This window comes from Impatiens glandulifera, chromosome 4, assembly GCF_907164915.1.
Source record: "Impatiens glandulifera chromosome 4, dImpGla2.1, whole genome shotgun sequence".
Lineage (NCBI taxonomy): Eukaryota > Viridiplantae > Streptophyta > Magnoliopsida > Ericales > Balsaminaceae > Impatiens > Impatiens glandulifera.
The window spans coordinates 5,800,990-5,821,626 of record NC_061865.1 but is presented as its reverse complement, the minus strand read 5'-3'; the positions used below and the strand labels follow the sequence as shown (position 1 = coordinate 5,821,626).

The window sequence follows — 20,637 nt, the reverse complement described above, 5'->3', positions numbered from 1 at the left end:
GAATTGCATATTACAAAATGGGCTAAACAAAGTAACCAAACCAAATTAGAGAATTGCAATAGTTATTCATTATCTAAAGTTTAGAATGACAAAAAAATACACATGATAAGTGTGTGTTGAGACATTTAATATTGTTTTTATATAAATTTGTAAAATTGTACTTAAAAACAAATTTAAATAAATAAATCATAAGACAAATAATATTAAGAAACATAAAAAAAAATCAATATCTTCACCTGCATTTTCAGCCTAAACATTGTTTTATAATCCAATATGGAGCTCATTCTTTAAAACTAGGATACTGTTTTTTAAAAGTAAAAATCACGATTTAATTCAAAAACTCAATAATTTAATATCTATAATTATAATTAGAGGTTTTAATAAAATTAATCATCATCTTAAATTGATGAATTATTTAAGAATATTAGCAGCATGTATTCCGTACATTTGCACGAGTAATAATATAAAAAACCGTGAAAAAATATTACGGTAAAAATGTTTATGGACGGGTCAATCCACAATCCGACCCAAGTATCTATTTACTCTCACATATATCCAAATTAACCACAGCTCTCGACTCGACAATCCGAACACTTTAAAAATTAAGCAACATTATATATATATATTAGTTAATTAAAAATTTGAATTTATATTGTTAAAATATTCCGCGTTAATCAAATTTGATGTTGAATTTAAAATATAAAATGTTATTAGCCTAGTTGGTTAGAGGGTTATACTTATTTTGTTAGGTTGCAACTTCGAACCATACCTATATTATTTTTTATTTTATTTTTAACCCTTTTCAATTTATGAGCGGGTCAACCCACAATCCGACCCAAATATCCATTTACTCTCTCATATATATCCAAATTAACCACAACTCTCGACTCGGCAATCCGGACACTATAAACATTAAGCATCATTATATATATATTTGGATTGAATGTTATATATAATGTTATTTTTATTATTTACAAATTAATGTTTTATTTAAAAAAAATATTTAATTGTAATATATTCAACAAAAAAATATGATATTAAGAAATAATATTATTACAAAAGAAAATTAGATCTTTTGTTATAGATATATATAATTAGAAAATATGGTAAAAATATTTTGAAAGCTCTTTCAGAGTTTTAGACAAGATATTGATATTGACCTAATTGCGGCTTATTTAAAGGTGCAGTCGAACACTTTATAAACCAAGTCTTTTCTTTGAGAGCATTGCTTCTTTGTGAGTTGTATGAGTTTCATTATGAGAGAATCATTGCAATACTCTTGTAACAATCTTGATAATAAAGTTGAGATCCTCTTATTCTTCGAGAGTGAATGTAGGGTTTTTTTTTTACAGAATCACTATAAATCTTGTGTTTGCGTTATTTAGTTGTTTTTTTCGTTTCCGCAATTGTTCGGTGTTGTTATTGTTTTTGCAATATATGATATTTTATATCTTGATATCCCAACACCACTTTCATGACGACCCGCATTTGATAATCTCTTCGAAACCCATCCTATAATAGAATTTTTCACATTTTCAATCAATGTCCTGTAATGAGATATTTGAAGTTTTTTGGATGAGAACGGAATACTAAAATATAACTTTATGTATAATTATTTTTATCTATTTTCAAAAGTTTGTAGTACAAGGAAGATATTTAGTTTGATAAATCTTTATAGAAAAACATTTATCAATATTTCTTAAATTGAAGAATGTTATAGACTATGAGCCTTGTTCAATTATTTTTTAAAATCAAACCATAATTAAATATTTTCTCATTTACTTTATTTTATATGTGGAAAATGTTAGCATATCCCTAAGTCATATTGCACTTACTTCAACCATTAATTAACTATTTTATGGATATTACAGCTAGTCTGCAAGAAAAAGAAAAAGAAAAAGAAAAAGAAAAAGAAAAAGAAAAAGAAAAAGAAAAAGGAAAAAAAGAAGAAAAAGAAAAAGAAAAAGAAAAAGAAAAAAGAAAAAGAAAAAGAAAAAGTTATCTTAGAAATCAAGTTATAAACAAATACCAAACTTCATAAAATCTACCATTGTTTTGAATGTAAGCAATCTCTATTATTTTCGCATCACGCACTAGGATATAATCTTCATGAATTTTGTGCATCTTTACCCAAAGAGATGAAGGACTATCCACAACATCACCCACAACATTCTTTAATCCTCTCCACAACCACATGTTTCCGTTGTAATGTTTGCAATGTTAACTACCCGTCGATGTCCATGCAGTTGTCATTCAACTATCGTTCATCAGTTGGCGATTTTCATTTGGATATAAGATGTGCATTCAAGTCCTTTCTTGTTTGTCCTCGCACTCTGCACAACCACGAATTGGCCGCTCACATACACCCCGAATCATTTTTATGTAGTTATTGTGGTGAGAAACATGGAGAAATAGGTATTTCCTATCAGTGCAAAACTAGCTGGTTCTGGATCCACGACCATTGCTACTCACTGCCTCAAACTATGGAACATGAAAGTCATGTGCATCCGCTTAAGTTATGTTATGATCTACAAGGAGAGAAGTTACCCAACTATCTATGCGGCCTTTGTAAGGAAGAGATAAACAAGCAATTGGGTTTCTATGTTTGTAAGAGATGTAAATACACACTTCACACAAAATGCTCAACTAAGAAATGGTACTACATCTCATACAAACTAACTAGTTATTTTCTTACAACAATCTTCTTAGTTTTTACATTCGATTCATTAATTAAATTCATGTGTTTTATAATCTTCTTATTCTATTCTTATGTAGTGATCCTCCAATAGTTGAAGAAGAAGAAGATCAAATGATTCAATTTCCGTTGCCTTCGATTGAGGCAGTGCATAACACGCTAGCCCAATTTATCAAAATTATATGTCAATGGAAGGACGAGGACGAGGACGAGGACGAGGAAGATTATAATATCCTAAATCACCCCAGCCATGATCATCCACTTACCCTTGAGTTTGATTTAAGCAAGATTACAAGCTTTAGCAGCACAAGTAGAGGTGAGTATAAAGTGATCTGCAATGGGTGCATTCTTCCTCTATTTATGAATGATGCACCCTTTTATAGTTGCAACCGGTCGACGTGTAATTTCATTTACACAAATGGTGTTCGATGATTCTCAGCTTCATAAAGAACATCCCCTAACCTGCATTTTACCTGCCGAGAAATTTAATTGTGAACGTTGCAATGGAAGGTCAATATTGTGTACGATGTCTGGAATTGGCTTTCAATGTACAGAATGTCAAATTAGGTTTGGTGATCAATAATACATCCCAGACCAAACCTAATTTGGCATTCTTTACATTCAAAGCCAATTCCAGACATCGTACACAATATTGACCTTCCATTTGGCATTCTGTTGATAATTTTGTACGTTCCCCCTGTGATTGTTGATTCTGTTGATCATTATCAACATGAAGAATGTACCCAGGATCAACAGGAACGTATTCAGGATTTTATTGGGCTTACAACAATTAAATGTAATAAATAATATAATATATATGTATGAAAAATCTGGATTTATTATATTAAAATCTATATGATTATGTTAATTGTACCCTTTCCAAAACTTTATGTATTATTATTTCCAAACTCTCAATCCTTTTAATATAATTCCTTAGTTAATTTCATTTTTTTCATTTTATATGAGATAAATAGGTACATAATTAAATAGAAAATTTATATGTTTTACATTTATTTATTTATAATATATATATAAATTAATAAAATCAGTACTAGTAATAGATTTATTTTTTTTAACTAGTAATCCATAAATCCACAAAGAATAAATTATTTAAATTCCAATTAAATTGTTGCTCCTTTGTCTAAATAGAAAGAGCCCGTAAATTCACAATTCATCGGATTCAATTTTGTTTTAAATAATTCGAGTTATTTAAAAAATAATCATTTGTGATAATTTTCAGGATATGAGATTTTTTTGAGAAAAATATAAATGATATTATTATATAATGGTAAAATAAAATAAAATAATTTTAAATTGAATAAATTTTAATATTTTATTTAATGAATTAAATGAGATGATAAAATGAAAGAAGAACAAAATGATGTTAATTAAGTTGTATTATTTAAATAAACTTGAAAGGAGAATAAAATAATGTTGAATTGTGATTATTCAATTAATTATTTAGTAGGTAGCTATTTACTTAGAAATTATTTGATTTTTTCAGCGAGAATAAGATTATGCCAAGTCCCTCACCAAATTTCCTTACCAAATTCCCTCACTTAATTATTTCTCTTGTATATAAATGGAGATTTACTGTAAATTTTTTAATTTTAAAAAAATCTTTCTTCTAGATCTAATTAATATTAGTTTGGTTAAAAATATAACTATAATCAACCTAATTTCGTTCTCAATTCAATTATATTTTAATTGTTTGATTTGTTCTTGCCAACTTAATTTTACTTGTATATTATTTAATTAAAAGAGGACATTCTAACCAATTAAATAATTAACTATTAAATTTAATAGAAACAAGACATTCTTATAAAATTATTTAAATTTAAATAAATTTAAATTTTAAATATCTTAATAAATTATTTAAATAATATCTTTAATTTATATATATATATATATATATATATATATATGTATATATATATATATATATATATATATATATATAATTGGCTGATATTAAAATCCCAAAGGGATAGAAAAATCAACATAATTTTGTTTATATTATTCTAGACAAACCCTAAAATTGATACTTATGAATTAAAACAAATAATTCATAAACACAATAGTAAATGAAAATTACAACACTTTTAAACAACAAAAACGCCTTATACAAATTTAATTTTGTGACTTCCTTGAACTTAATTTCTCATTTCCACAGGCATTGGAGTAGGAAGTTAATAAGTGAGACTTCGTCAAAGCTTCCCACCATCTCATTTTTTATTTCTTATAATATTTTATCACAACAATATATTTTAATAATCAATCTTGTAATGAATTAATTAAAATAATATTACTTTTAAATTTTAAATACACATTTTTTAATATTATATATAATATTTCATATAATTCAACATAGTTATCTACCCTATATTTTTTATAAGAATTTATTTTAAAATATATTAATTATTTCAAATTAAAATATTCGATTCCTCTTTAAAATTGCACTCAAATAGTTTTGAAGGTGACATATCTTCCCACATTGTATGTGCTCAATGGTTGTTCAGTCTATTTCAATGTTCTATATTTCTATAAAAATTGTGATTTATTTGATTAGTTACAGACAATTTTCGATAAAATTATTTTACCAAACATGTTTTTATCTAATAATTAAAGTCACACAGAAACAAAGACTTGTGAACTTTGTAGCATGTTTGTTTCTAGCTAGAACTTATTTATCAAGTAATGTATTCTTTTAACAAAAGTTGCAATATATTTAACATATCTCAAGTTTCATTGGAGCAAAATGCAAGTTAAATTCTCATGAGAATTTTTAGTTCTACCCTCAAGTTGCAATTCTCTGGCCAATTTCTTATATGATCTACTTTTTAATTATATTGATTTTTACACATTCTCCCATTACAAATTTAGTATATATATTTTACTTTTATAGTCTACCATATTCTATATTTGGATTCCATATCTGGTTGGAAAGAAATTCAAGAGTATTCACGAGGGGATGAGAGGTAGTGTTGATAATGTTTGAAATAGCATAAAGTTTGATTGCAATTCCCTTGTTCGGACTTAGAGGGGAATTCCAAAAAATGATCAAAATTAATGTTTATGTCAAAATTGGGGCATTAATTACTATGAAGTCACTCAATCTAGCAACTTCAATGCGAGATCATAAAATTATTATTAATTATTTGAAAAGTTGTAATTCATTTTGTGTTTACTAATTTGGTTTGTAATTCCGGCTTTTTAAAATTAAAGCAAATGTTTGGTTTGCTTTAATTCATGAACTCATGTAGGTTTTCCCCCTTTTTTTGGGGTTAATGAAACTAGCATGTAACTCGTGCATTTGCACGAGTAATAATATAAAAGATCGTGAAAAAAAATTACGGTAACATTTTTAATTTTATTTTTAACCGTTTTAAGTTTATGGGCGGGTCAACCCACAATCCGACCTAAGTATCCATTTACTCAACATCATTAAATATATATAGATTAGTTAGTTCAAAACTTGAACTTATATTAATGTTAAAATGTCCCACATTCATCAAATTTGGTGTTGAATTTAAAATATAAAGTCTTAGTAACCTAGTTGGTTAAAGAGTTGTGTTTGTTTTGTTAGATAGGTTGAAAGTTCGAAACATACCTCTAGCATTTTTAATGACAATCCAGACACTTTGAAAATTAAACATTATTATTATATATATATATAAGTTAGTTACAAATTTATATTAATGTTAAAACGTCCCGCGTTCATAAATTTTGGTTTTGAATTTAAAATATAAAGTCTTAGTAGCCTAGTTGGTTAAAGAATTGTATTTGTTTTGCTAGGTTGCAAATTCGAAACATACCTCTACCATTTATAATTTTATTTTTAACCGTTTTAAATTTATAGGCGGGTCAACTCACAATCCGACCCAAATATCCAAATTAACCACAACTCTCGACCCGGCAATACGGACACTTTGAAAATTAAGCATCATTATATATATATATATAGATTAGTTAGTTAAAAAATTAAACTTATATTAATGTTAAAACGTCCCGCGTTCATCAAATTTTGTGTTGAATTTAGAATATAAATTTTAGTAGCCTAGTTGGTTAAAGGGATGTATTTGTTTTGTTAAGTTGCAAGTTCGAAACATACCTCTAACATTTTTAATTTTATTTTTAACCGTTTTAAGTTAATTATGGACGAGTCAGCTCACAATTCGACCCAAGTATCCAAATTAACCACAACTCTCGAAACGGCAATCCGAACACTTTGAAAAATTAATCATCATTATATATTTGATTCATTATACATTGACCTCCTTTTGAAAAATTAATCATCATTATATATTTGATTCATTATACATTGACCTCCTTTCTCGTGTTAGCTTTAATCTTCATTCAACTGTTCTTGGCTGACAGACTAACTCTTCACATGACAGATAGTATTTGATTATAGCTAGTTTGGTTATGTTTAAAATCATTGCTTGGACCTAAGAGACCTTCGATTCCCATTACGAGAGCTCTGATTTAATAGGGATCATGACTGTGGGGTGTTGTGCTAGCTATCTTTGGCAATAAACCCGAGTAAAAAGTTAAAATATATCATTGCTGGGACCTTTCTAGATTTGAGATTGCAATTCTGCTGGGTATGCCAACCAATTCGACATGGCTTGATGATTGAGTTGTTCAATCAACAAATAGTGTTCTTCGGAGACTTGGTAAATAAAGTATTTATATTATTAGAAATCACCATCATGACAACTCTATTAGTTAATACAAACTTTTCTTCTTCTTTCTAAAACGTGTCCTTATAGTTGAATGTATATATGCCATTAGTATGATACAGTTATGTTTACTCAACCTAATATAAATGACATCTTATTATATTCAGGTTCCACTCTGGAATCAAAAGGCTAGTCGTAGAGCTGATGGAATGGTTTTGTGGGATTGTCATGTTATAGAAAAGAAAAAGAAAAAGAAAAAGAAAAAGAAAAAGAAAAAGAAAAAGTTATCTTAGGAATCAAGTTACAAACAAATACCAAACTTCATAAACTTAATCTAAAAAGAAAAAGAAAAAGAAAAATTTATCATTTAATATATAAAAACTTATATTAGGAATCAAGTTACAAACAAATACCAAACTTCATAAACTTGAATATACCACTCTTTTGAATGTGACCAATCTCTTGGGGCTAACTGTGTGAGGGAGCTGAGTCTATTTTCACAACTTATCAAGAAGTTTGGCGGACTCTATTATTTTCGCATCACGCAGTATAAGGATTGACAAGGAAGGAATTTGTGTGTAATCATCAGAATGTTGAGTGATGGAGAAGGAGGAGTTTATCATCAGCCTCCAAGTTCAGGATCTTTTCTTGTGCCTCATTTACCACTAATAGAAGAAGCAAGAGAGAAAGGTATTAAGCATTTTTTACATGAGCATCCGTTGATTTTCAAGGAAGATGTTAGAAATGGATCTAAACATCCATTGTATTGCGATGTTTGTGGCATGGAAATTGGAAGAAGTGGGTTCAGTTGTTGTATAGAAAAATGCAAAGGTTTTAACCTTCACGAATTTTGTGCATCTTTACCCTTAGAGATGAAAGACTACCCACAACACCCACAACATCCTTTAATCTTCTTCACAAGCAGAGGTTTCCGTTGTCATGTTTGCAAAGCTGACTACTCGTTCTCATTGCGGACGTCATTCCTCCATTGCTTTCGCTGTAAGGTTTGCGATTTTCATGTGGATATAAGATGCGCATTCATGTCCTTTCTTGTTTGTCCTCGCACTCTGCACAACCACGAATTGACCCCTCGGCTATACCCCGCTTCATTTTTATGTAGTTTTTGTGGTGAGAAACACGGAGAAGGAGAAACAGGTATTTCCTATCAATGCAAAACTTGCTGGTTCTGGATCCACGAGCAATGCTACTCACTGCCTCAAAGTATTGAACATGACAGTCATGTACATCCGCTTAAGTTATGTTATGATCTACAAGGAGAGAAGTTACCCAACTATCTATGCGGCCTTTGTAAGGAAGAGATAAACAGTTATTTGGGTTTCTATGTTTGTAAGAGATGTAAATACACACTTCACACAAAATGCTCAACTAAGAAATGGTACATTATCTTATTTAACTATTTTCTTACATTTAATTAATTAAATTCATGTGTTTTATAATCTTCTTCTTATTCTTATATAGTAGGGATCCTCCAATAATTGAAGAAGAAGAAGAAGATCAAATAATTCAATTTCCGTTGCCTTCGATTGAGGTAGTACATAACACGCTAGCCCAATTTATCAAAAATATATGTCAATGGAAGGACGAGGACGAGGAAGATTGTAATATCCTAAGTCACCCCAGCCATGATCATCCACTTACCCTTGAGTTTGATTTAAGCAAGATTACAAGCTTTAGCAGCACAAGTAGAGGTGAGTATAAAGTGATCTGCAATGGGTGCATTCTTCCTCTATTTATAAATGATGCACCCTTTTATAGTTGCAACCGGTCAACATGTAATTTCGTTTTACACAAATGGTGTGCTAAATTGCCGCGTGAGTTAAAGCACCCGGATCCGGCTCACACAAACACAGACACAGAACACACACTAATCCTACAAGTAAAGATTAAAAGATTCTTTGGCTTCTTTACATGCAATGGTTGTCGGGAGATGGGGAATGGATTTGCCTACAAATGCAATGAATGCGAAAACTACTACTTGGACGTTAGATGTGCTGCATTTCCTAGACGAGTCAATCACGAGACTCACAAACACCCTCTCATTCTTAAGTATGGGAGAACCATCGGAGGTTGCTTCTCATGTGGTGAAACCAATTTGGATGATGAATGGCTGAATAGATCTACTACCCCATCATCGTCTCTACCCTCCTTCACATTTGGTTGTGATATATGTCACTTTAGTATTCATCCCAGATGTTTGATGTTGCCACAAGAAATTGTACATTGGTACGATGAACATGGATTCAAATTGACAGATCCAGATGTTTTCATCCGTGATGATAATCAAGGTGCATCAGAATATCATTGTGAATTTTGTGAGGAGAGTATAGTTCCAGATAAATTGACGTACCACTGTTTTGAATGTGACCAATGTGCTGATGCTAAGTGTGTGCGAAAGTGGTTCGGTCTATTTCCAAAACATGTCAAGATTGGCCGACTCTATGATTCTGAGCTTCATAAAGAACATCCCCTAACCTGCATTTTACCTGGCGAGAAATTTAATTGTGAACATTGCAATGGAAGGTCAATATTGTGTAAGGACCTTGAAATTGGCTTTGAATGTACTGAATGCCAAATTAGGTTTGGTCTTAAATGTATTATTGATCAACATCAACTGGAACGGAAACTGAAACTGAAGCATGATTTATTTCTTAGGTGGAACAATTAAATGTAATAAAAAATATACATGTATGAAAAATCTGGATTTATTATATTAAAATCTATATGATTATGTTAATTGTACTCATTCTAAACTTTATGTATTATTATTTTCGAACTCTCCATCCTTTTAGTAGAATTCCTTAGTTAATTTCATTTTTTTTCCATTATATATGAGATAAATAGGTACATAATTAAATAGAAAATTTGTATGATTTACATTTATTTATATATACATATATAAATTAATAATATCAGTACTAGTAGTAGGCTTATTTTTTTAACTACTAATCCATAAATTCCCAAAGAATAAATTATTTAAATTCCAATTAAATTATTGCTCCTCTGTCAAAATAGAGCCCGTAAATTCACAATTCATCGGATTCAATTTTATTTTAAATAATTCGAGTTATTTAAAAAATAATCATTTGTGAGAATTTTCAGGATATGAGATTTTTTTTAGAAAAATATAAATGATATTATTTTATAATAGTAAAATATAATATAATAATTTAAAATTAAATTAAATTTTAATATTTTAATTAATGAATTAAATGAGGTGATAAACTGATAGAAGAAGAAAATTATGTTAATTAAGCTATATTATTTAAATAAACTTGAAAGGAGAATAAAATAATGTTGAATTGTGATTATTTAATTAATTATTTAGTTTACATGTACAATAACTAACTGTTGACATCTATTTCAAATTGTCGAATTGGCCATTTATTGATAGAGCAGACATTATTTTCATTTTCCCTTTTTCTGTTTCATCACTTGAAGATGTAATCATGAAAGAGAATGATTGGTTTGATAAACTTCTTACCCGATAGAACTCGAACTGGTCGGCATATTTTGATGTGACCCAGTTCGTGAAATCAGTTAGGAATGAGAATAAATGGAGAGAATCAATCTGTGGAGAAGAAATCGAGGTAATAACAACAATGGGAAGGTGAAAACGGGTCGACTCGTTTGAGTTATGGTTCGGTAGTGAGTTTCTTGGCGAGTGAACTCGATCCGGAAAACTCGCTCGTTAGTTTTCTTGATCATGTTTATATGAATTTAAGAAGATGGGCGGTTTATCCAATGTTATTAGGAAGATTATTAAGAAGAAATTTCCAACATTGTCATTTTAAGGGTAGTAATTTAATTTATTGCGTAATAATCTGCTTACACTAATTTTAACTATATACAAAATTATAATCAAATATATTTTGTAGTTATAGGAAATTTTCTTTTACTCCTTGACATTTTAACTTAACAATATCACCATTTAAACTTATAATCTCAATTTTTTTCATTTCTTTCTTATTCATTCTCTTTCTTCTTTTCTTTCTTCATTATTTTTCTTTTAATTTTTTTTTATATTTTTTGGAAAATTTGACGAAATAACCCTGATAATAGGCTTATTTCCAAACTTAGCATAGGCATGATAAATTTTGCAAAATTAACCTTTTGTCAAGGGTAAAAAACAATTCTACCCTTAATTAAAAATTTGGGTTATTTCTATTTATTTTCCTCTCTCTCCTCATTCCCTTTCGGTTTCTCTTCGACCGACCTTTGGTTTTCCTTTTCTCTTATTTCAGTTTCTCCCATTTCAGTTTCTCTTCTCCCCGACGATCTAAGCGAAGCAACGAAACAAATGAAACTGATAGATCAACTCCCTGAAGCAACGCCCCGGAATGCCTTCATCATTTCAGGTGAGTTATGCTCATTTTTCTATCGTTTTCCTTGCATGAATGCTTAAATGGAATAATAGTTTAGGGTTTTAGCGTTTTGGGTGGTGGATGAATGGTTTAAGGTTTAATATGCATCTGTCGCCTGCGAGAAATGCATCTGTCGCCTGCGAGAAATGCATCTGTCGCCTGCGAAAAATGCATCTGTCGCCTGCGAAAAATGCATATGTCGCCTGCGAAAAATGCATCTGTCGCCTGCGAAAATACATTTTTCGCCTGTCGGAGTTCACAACCTTCGTTGTTTGCGCGATTCTACTCGGAATCCTAGTTACTTTGATCATACACTTTTCTTTCCAACTTTTAGATTTAGAATCTCATTAAATTTTCTGAAATCTACCCGTGAATAATACAACAAATCTAGTTATTAAGGGTTGAAGTTTCAAATCTTTAATGCAGATTCTCAGTTATTAAGGAAAGATGCATCCAGCACAAATGACTTATATTGCAACAACTTGTTGCTTGGTGATTACACTGTTGGTATCTACTAAATTAGTCTTGACACATATATTATGTTGGAGGGAACCAAAGGAACATAATGCTATATTGGTTATCATTCTCATGGCTCCTTTATATGTTGTTGTATCCTACACTGGTTTGTTACATTTTACATTGAGCAGTTCTTATTTTACTTTTCTTGAATAAATCAAGGAATGCTATTAAACTTTGATATGTATAGTACCAAACATTTTTAAGGGTTTTGTAATTCCAATGGGAGATTATTCTGTTGTTGTTATAAATGCAGGTGATTGCTAAGTTTATGGCATTGATGTATAGCTATTTGGAACATATCCTTGAGAAAGAACATAGTTCCAAATGGGGTAAAAGTAAGAGAAATTCACCACTCGTTTCCAATGACTCTCTTTCAGGTGGGTAAAACTTGTTTTTTGGGTGTAGTTTTTGAAGATTTTATTTCCTCTGTTTTAAAGATGTGGTTCTTTTTATACTGATTGCAGCCCCATACAGTTCAGTTGAATCACCAATCGCTAAAGCTTCTAAAGTAGTGGACATGACAGTTTGTATGTTCGATCTTGATGATAGTTCTTCAAAAAATGGGAATATATCCGAGTTGGATCAACTGGACATTCACTATTATCTTAAACGTTTCAGTCTCACTTGCCTTGTATTCTCTTGTGATCTTTTACCATGTGTTTGATAAAGAATTGAAACCACACAGTCCTCTAGCGAAATTCTTGTGCATCAAGGGAATTGTCTTCTTCTTTTCTGGCAGGTAATATTCTAACCTTCCGTTTGAATATGGATCCAAATCATTATATTTGTGAATCATTCAATCTATTGTGTATAAACAAAATAAGGGATTGTGCTTGAGATTCTAGCTGCCATGGGGTAATAAAATCCCATCATATTTGGATTGATGTGGAGCAAATTGAAGAGGCGTATCAGAATGTGTTGGTGTGTCTGAAGATGGGTTTTTTCGTCATTATTCAGCAGTACGCTTACAGTGTCGACCCCTACAGAATTTGTGTTGTATCATCTTCATCATCGTCAATCAAGGAGAAGAAGAAAGTCAAGTAGCTTCATCTCGTTTGTATTCTGTCGTGGGAAAATGATGAATTATGCCAACTTTGTTCTATTTTTGTTAATTATGTTGTGGTATGTAACTTGTGTTTGTCTTGGATTTTATTAAGATCTTGAGATTTTTGTTAAAATAAATTATCAAATAAATAAAACATATATTATATCATTTGAGTAAGTTACCAAAAAATAGAGACATATTAAGTTTAATTTATGTTAAATGATGATTATATTAAAAAAAGTTCCTCTATGCCTTTTGTAGCGAGTATGAAGACAAAAGAAAGATCAATCATAAATCCAAAAGAAAAAAGATGCATCCAAATTCTTCTACTGTGTTCTACTCATGTCATATTGTTCATATTTTTCTTTTAAACATTTTGACGAGTTTGTTTAATACCTTTTACAATATCCCATTGTAGGAACAAAAACAAAAGGTGTTTGTCCTGATTTACTTAAGTAGTTTACTATCACAAAGACTCAGCTATCGTCAAGCTAGTTTCCATCATAGATTAAAATCCAGATTTATCTGATTCCAAAGGAGAGGTGAATCAACACATAATGCAACAATTGTAGAATGACTGAACTTATGGAGTATTAGATGAATTGTAAACCTTTATGGAGCTAGTTCAACTGACAAGATTTCTCTAAGCAATGTACGTAGAAGAGACATAGATCCAATATACACACATATATATATATGATTTTCAGTGATCAACTAAGATATTATTATCACCAAATGATAATAAAGAAATAACAAGTTTTAAGTATAAATGCACCCAATTCTCACGAGCAAAAACATTTATCTTTCACGAGGATTTACTAGCTGCGAGAAAACAGCACTTGTCGCCACATCTTCTTCCCCATAACTCGCACCCTCCACCCTACTTGCGATGTTGTTATCAAACGCCTCCATAGGTGGAGGATTCAATGCAATTCCTTGAATATGGTTCGTGTTGTTGTCTTCCGGTTCTGTCAGAGCCGATGAAGATTCCTCAAGCTAGAGATCGTACTCCAAATTCCACAAAATATCTCCAATTGACGGCCTGTCAACCCCATGCTTCTCTAGACATTTCTCCCCCGTATCACTGTACTTCTTCAGGGAAGCAGGTTCACTTTCTTGAAAAAAAATAAAGAAAAAAAATGATACTTTTATCTTACAAAACACAAAGGACAATAACATTTTACTTAATTTTTTGCTCAACAACAAGACTCAACACATGCAAATACAATTTTCGTAATGCGCAATTTTCGCAGGCGAGAGATGCGCAATTTTCGCAGGCGACAGATGCGCAATTTTCGCAGGCGACAGATGCGCAATTTTCGCAGGCGACAGATGCATATTCGCAGGCGACAGATGCATATTCGCAGGCGACAGATGCATATTCGTCTGCGACATATGCATCTTCGCCTGCGACGCCTACGACAAATGCATATTAAACCCTAAATCATTCAGCCATCATTTAAAATCTTAAACCAAACCCTAAACTCTAAACCAATCTTTCATTTCAGCATTATTGCAAGGAAAACGATGGAAGAACGGGCATAACTCACCTGAAATGATGAAGGCGTTCCGGCGTTGTCTCGGGGAGTTAATCGATCGATTTCCTTCGTTTCGTTGCTTCGTTTGGATCGTCGGAATACAAACTGAAATGGGTGAAACTAAAATGAGAGAAAGGAAACCAAAAAATCGGTTAAGGAGAAACTGAAAGGGAATGAGGAGAGAGAGAGGAAAAAAACATAAATAACCCAAATTTTTAATTAAGGGTAGTATTGTCTTTTACTCATGACAAAAGGTTAATTTTACAAAATTTATCATGCCTATGTTAAATTTGGAAATAAGCTTATTATCAGGGTTATTTCGTCAAATTTCCCTATTTTTTTATATAATTTTATTTAATCATTAAATAATTGAAAATATTTATTAAATAAAATATTTATATAAAATAATGAAAATAAAACAAAAATTTTAACATGTATACCTCTCATTCTTCCTCTTTTATACATACAAACACGGTATATGATAATTTAAATTTATATATATTTATCTTATTTTTATTTATTATTTATTATTTAAAATAATATAATATTGATTTTAGTTATATTTTTGTAGATAACATGTAAAATAATATTAACAAACCAAACAAATAAAAAATATAGACATTATAGATTTTTAGTTATTACATAATTATAAGAGAAGGAGATAACAATATTATATATTAATAGATTAAATTTTATAAATTTTTATAATAAATAAATTAAATAATAGATAAAAAAAAATGGACAATAAAAAAATAGTATATAAAAAATATACTAAAAAGTAAAAAAAAAAGTTTTTTTTTTGTTTTAAAAATGAATATAAATAAATCATAATGAAAAATTAAAAATCATTTTCAAACATATTTATATATATGTTTTTATATCATATTCATGACATATAGTAATAAAAAAAACTCATAAATGATTTAATTTCTTGAATTTTGAGTAAAATTTTCATTTTAGCATTCATCGGAAATGTTTGATATAACCACAGTAAGTTTAACACATTCAATTAATTTTTTCACTAGTTATATTATGAATCAAATTACAATTTAATACCATTGTAAATTTTATGAGAATAACCTAAATTCTGAAACTTGGATCTACCATTGTTTTAAATGTGACCAATTTATTGGGGCTAACTGTTGGTAATTTTATCTCATAAAAATTATACGTAAATAATATATGAAAATAATAAAATGATAATAAAACAAGTACAACAAATTATTTAAGATGAAGAAAAATCTTCTCGTTTGCTTCGAGGCCTGTGGAATCACAGTTTCCTTAAAACAGTTTAACTGTCTCCCGTTTGTGCTAAAGAGTTTTGTCGATGGCTGCTTCCCAGGGTACAACGGAACCTGTAATGATTTAGCACAGAAAAACCACTACAACAGCGAACTAAACAAAAGTACCTGAATCGCAATCACCGGGTTTTGCACAAAAATGGCCGAGTCAAGAAACTCGAAGAACACTCACAAGAATACTCACAAGAACAAGGAAAGACTTTAGAATTCTAAAGTGAGAAGTGATAAGATAATGTGTGGAGAGGAATCAAGGTGAGGGGATATTTATAGTTGAAATTAAACTCATAATCAATTTTTTAATCCAACGGCCACTAATCCATCATCCATTCATCCAACGGTTATCCTTGCTTGCCTTTTCATTATCTTTGCAAATTACATCCAACAATAAGTATTTTGTAGTTACAATAACAATTAACACCATTTGTTAATTGCCTCATTCAAGGCATTAATGTTAATTGTAACAGTTAACAAATTTAATTTACAATGAATTTGATGTGAATTTCATTTGGATGAAATTTCACCTTAATTCACATTTGAATTTCATGTGAATTTCATTTGGATTAATTTCACTTTAATTCAAATGAATAGAAAACCCTTGAGGTTGATCTATGTAAATTTCTTCTTCCAAGTCTCCATTTAAGAAAGTTATTTTTACGTACATTTAATGAACTTCTAGATTACGCAAAGAAGCAATCGCAAGAATCAATCGAATAGAAGTTATTCTTGTAACTGGAGAATATGTATCAAAATAATCAAGACCTTCTCGTTGGCAATATCCTTTTACCACCAGTCTTGCCTTATATTTATCAATTGATCCATCAGCTTTCATTTTCCTTTTGAAAATCCATCGGCAACCTAGTCATTTATTTCCCGGAGGTAGATCCACTAGTTCCTATGTATGATTTTGTAAGATAGATTCTATCTCACTATTAATTGCCTCTTTCCATTGAGGCTCTTGATCAGATGAGGTAATTGCCTCATTATACGTTTGAGGTTCACTTTCCATCATGAAAGTAATAAAATCTGGACCAAATGATTTTTCGGTTCTAGCTCGTTTACTTCGTCTAAGTTCAACCTCAATTTCATTCTCCTTTTCTTGTTTATCTAGTTCAAGAAATTTTTTTGGAGAACGTTGTTCTTCATTAGGCTTATATGGAAGTACATGTTCAAAGAACGATGCATTTCTCGATTCTATTATTGTATTCTTATGAATATCCGGAATGTCCGATTTAAACACAAGAAAACGATAAACACTACTGTTATGTGCATATCCAATAAATATACAATCAACAGTTTTTGGTCCAACTTTTACCTTTTTAGGTAATGGTATGGCTACTTTAGCTAGACACCCCCACATTCGTAAGTATTCATATGATGGTTTTCTTTCATGCCACAACTCATATGGACTCTTATCTAGCTTCTTACGTGGAACCTTATTTAAAAGGTAATTAGCCGTCAAAATAGTTTCTCCCCACATGTTCTGTGGTAGACCAGAACTTAATAGAAGTGAATTCATCATTTCTTTTAATGTTTTATTTTTCCTCTCAGCCGTACCGTTTTGCTGAGGAGAATAAGGTGTTGTCGTCTCATGGATTATACCATGTTGAGCACATAGCTTGGCAAAAGGTGATTCATATTCACCTCCTCTATCACTTCTTAACACCTTGATCTTTTTACCAAGTTGGTTTTCAACCTCATTTTTATAAAGAGTGAATTTCTCTATGGCTTCATCTTTATTTTTAAGAATATACACATAACAATATTTTGTGTTATCATCAATAAAAGTAATGAAGTATTTTCCTCCACCACGTGTTGGTGTTCCTTTTAAATCACACACATCTGTATGAATTAAATCAAGCGGTCTATTACTTCTTTCAACGTTTCGAAATGATGATCTCGTCAATTTTGCTTCAACACAAATTTCACACTTGTGTTTCTTATTTATTTCGAATGTAGGTATACTCTTCAATTTTATTAATCGATGCATCGAATCATAATTAATATGACCTAGTCTACCATGCCATAAAATGGAAGACTCTAACAGATAAATAGAAGAGTTATTCTTTTCATTTATATTTGGCTTAACTGCCATTACATTGAGTTTAAAAAGCCCATCAATAGCATAACCTCTACCTACAAACATTCCACCTTTGGATAAAATAATTTTATCTGACTCAATCACAATTCTAAAACCATGCTTACTTAGAAGAGATCCGGATATCAAATTTTTCCGAATCTCTGGAACATACAACACATTAGTTAAAGTTAAATCTTTCCCTGAAGACAACCTTAACACCACTTTTCCTTCACCTTGTATGTCAGAACTGGCCGAATTCCCCATGAACAGTGTTTCACCATTCTTCACTTCTTCGAGGCTTGAAAATACTTCTTTGTTTGAGAAAACATGTCTTGTAACTTCTGTGTCAACCCACCATTCTCGTGGATTAGACCCCACCAAGTTAACCACAGATATCATCGCACATAGATCCATGTCCGATAATCCTTGAGTCAAGTTAGCCTCTCGAACTCTTCTCGGCTTTTTGCAATCGGAAGATCTATGTCCCATACCATTGCAATTGAAACCCTTTCCCGTGAACTTCTTAGAAATTCCTCCTTTAGGATTAAGGTTCCGGTTCTTGACAAAAGAGTTTTGTTTCTTTTTGTCTTTACTATGCTCAACCACATTTGCTTTAGTCACATGTTGACTAAAGTATTTCTTTGAGGCGCTTTTATTTTCCTCTTCAATGCGTAGATGAATCACCAATTCTTCTACATTCATCTCCTTTCGCTTGTGCTTAAGGTAGTTCTTGAAATCGTTCCAAGACGGTGGCAACTTCTCAATAATAGCCTCCACTTGGAAAGTTTCTCCCAAATTCATGCCCTCGGCATGAATTTCGTGCAAAATAACTTGGATCTCTTGAACTTGTTTAATGACCGGTCTTGAATCTACCATTTTGTAGTCCAAAAATCGACTGACCATAAACTTTTTTGCACCCGCATCTTCTGTTTTGTACTACGTTCAAGAGATTGTCATAGTTCTTTGGTAGTATTTTTTCACTGTACACATTGTACAATGAATCTGACAAACCATTCAGCACGTAATTTCTACATAAGAAATCTGAATGGTGCCAAGCATCAATGACCGAAGCCGCTTGCACATCAACTTTCGAATGCACGTTTGCATCCGACGATAAAGCCACGTTTGGATCATCGATTTTGGGAGTGGGAGGATCCTCCGTGAGGAATCACGCAAGAATTAGGGTCGTGAGGTAGAAGAACATCTTTTACTGCCATCTCTTAAAGTTTGAGCCATCAAACTTTTCTAGCTTATCCAAATGGTTAGCTGGAACCGACATCCTCATGTTAGAAGTAGGTGTTTCGGTAGTCATTTCTGAAACAAAACCAGAAACGTGTAAGAATCTGAGATAAGTAATATTTGAAACTGTTTTAAGATTGTTGATAATCTTATCTCATAAAAATTATACGTAAATAATATATGAAAATAATACAATGATAATAAAACAAATACAACAAATTATTTAAGAGATGAAGAAAAATCTTCTCGTTTGCTCCGAGGCCTGTGGAATCACAGTTCCCTTAAAACAGTTTCACCGTCTCCCGTTTGTGCTGAAGAGTTTCGTCGGTGGCTGCTTCCTAGGGTACAACGGAACCTGTAATGATTTAGCACAGAAAAACCACTACAACAGCGAACTAGACAAAAGTACCTGAATCGCAATCACCGGGTTTTGCACAAAAATGGCCGAGTCAAGAAACTCGAAGAACACTCACAAGAATACTCACAAGAACAAGGAAAGACTTTAGAATTCTAAAGTGAGAAGTGATAAGATAATGTGCGGAGAGGAATCAAGGTGAGGGGATATTTATAGTTGAAAATTAAACTCATAATCAATTCTTTAATCCAACGGCCACTAATTCATCATCCATTCATCCAACGGTTATCCTTGCTTGCCTTTTCATTATCTTTGCAAGTTACATCCAACAATAAGTATTTTGTAGTTACAATAGCAATTAACACCATTTGTTAATTGCCTCATTTAAGGCATTAATGTTAATTGTAACAATTAACAAATTTAATTTACAATGAATTTGATGTGAATTTCATTTGGATGAAATTTCACCTTAATTCACATTTGAATTTCATGTGAATTTTATTTGGATTAATTTCACTTTAATTCACATTTGAATTTCATTTGAATTTCATTTGGATTAATTTCACTTTAATTCACATTTGAATTTCATGTGAATTTCATTTGGATTAATTTCACACTTAATTCACATTTGAATTTGGTGTGAATTTCATTAGCCCAAATATCATTTCCATTTAATTAATGGAATTAGTTTAATTCCAACACTAATTGTGTGCTAGACCGGTTGGGTCTATTTCCACAACTTATCAAGTTTAGGGAACTAGTGATCTTCACATCACTTACATCCACAAATCTGCATTAAGATTG

At 30.9% G+C, this 20,637-nt stretch overlaps 2 protein-coding genes and 1 pseudogene across 2 annotated transcripts; all 3 read left to right on the top strand.

Moving 5' to 3' along the window:
* Window positions 1-2,064: 2,064 nt before the first annotated feature.
* On the top strand, window positions 2,065-3,607 carry LOC124936985. The gene is made up of 2 exons (XM_047477511.1): window positions 2,065-2,656; window positions 2,776-3,607. Exons 1-2 carry the CDS (start codon window positions 2,139-2,141, stop codon window positions 3,125-3,127), a joined length of 870 nt encoding a protein of 289 aa, XP_047333467.1. The 5' UTR covers window positions 2,065-2,138; the 3' UTR covers window positions 3,128-3,607.
* A 4,235-nt stretch (window positions 3,608-7,842) lies between these two features.
* LOC124936832 lies at window positions 7,843-10,092 on the top strand. Its single transcript, XM_047477354.1, has 2 exons — window positions 7,843-8,773; window positions 8,857-10,092. Exons 1-2 carry the CDS (start codon window positions 7,968-7,970, stop codon window positions 10,061-10,063), a joined length of 2,013 nt encoding a protein of 670 aa, XP_047333310.1. The 5' UTR covers window positions 7,843-7,967; the 3' UTR covers window positions 10,064-10,092.
* Window positions 10,093-12,221: 2,129 nt separating this feature from the next.
* On the top strand, window positions 12,222-13,322 carry LOC124934541 (annotated as a pseudogene).
* Window positions 13,323-20,637: the final 7,315 nt, after the last annotated feature.

Bases quoted from the DNA above. Each gene is read 5' to 3' on its own strand.
- LOC124936832 (XM_047477354.1), top strand. From the start codon at position 7,968: ATGTTGAGTGATGGAGAAGGAGGAGTTTATCATCAGCCTCCAAGTTCA. The intron at 8,774-8,856 runs GTACATTATCTT...ATTCTTATATAG, and splicing joins AAATGCTCAACTAAGAAATG to TAGGGATCCTCCAATAATTG.
- LOC124936985 (XM_047477511.1), top strand. From the start codon at position 2,139: ATGAAGGACTATCCACAACATCACCCACAACATTCTTTAATCCTCTCC. The intron at 2,657-2,775 runs GTACTACATCTC...ATTCTTATGTAG, and splicing joins AAATGCTCAACTAAGAAATG to TGATCCTCCAATAGTTGAAG.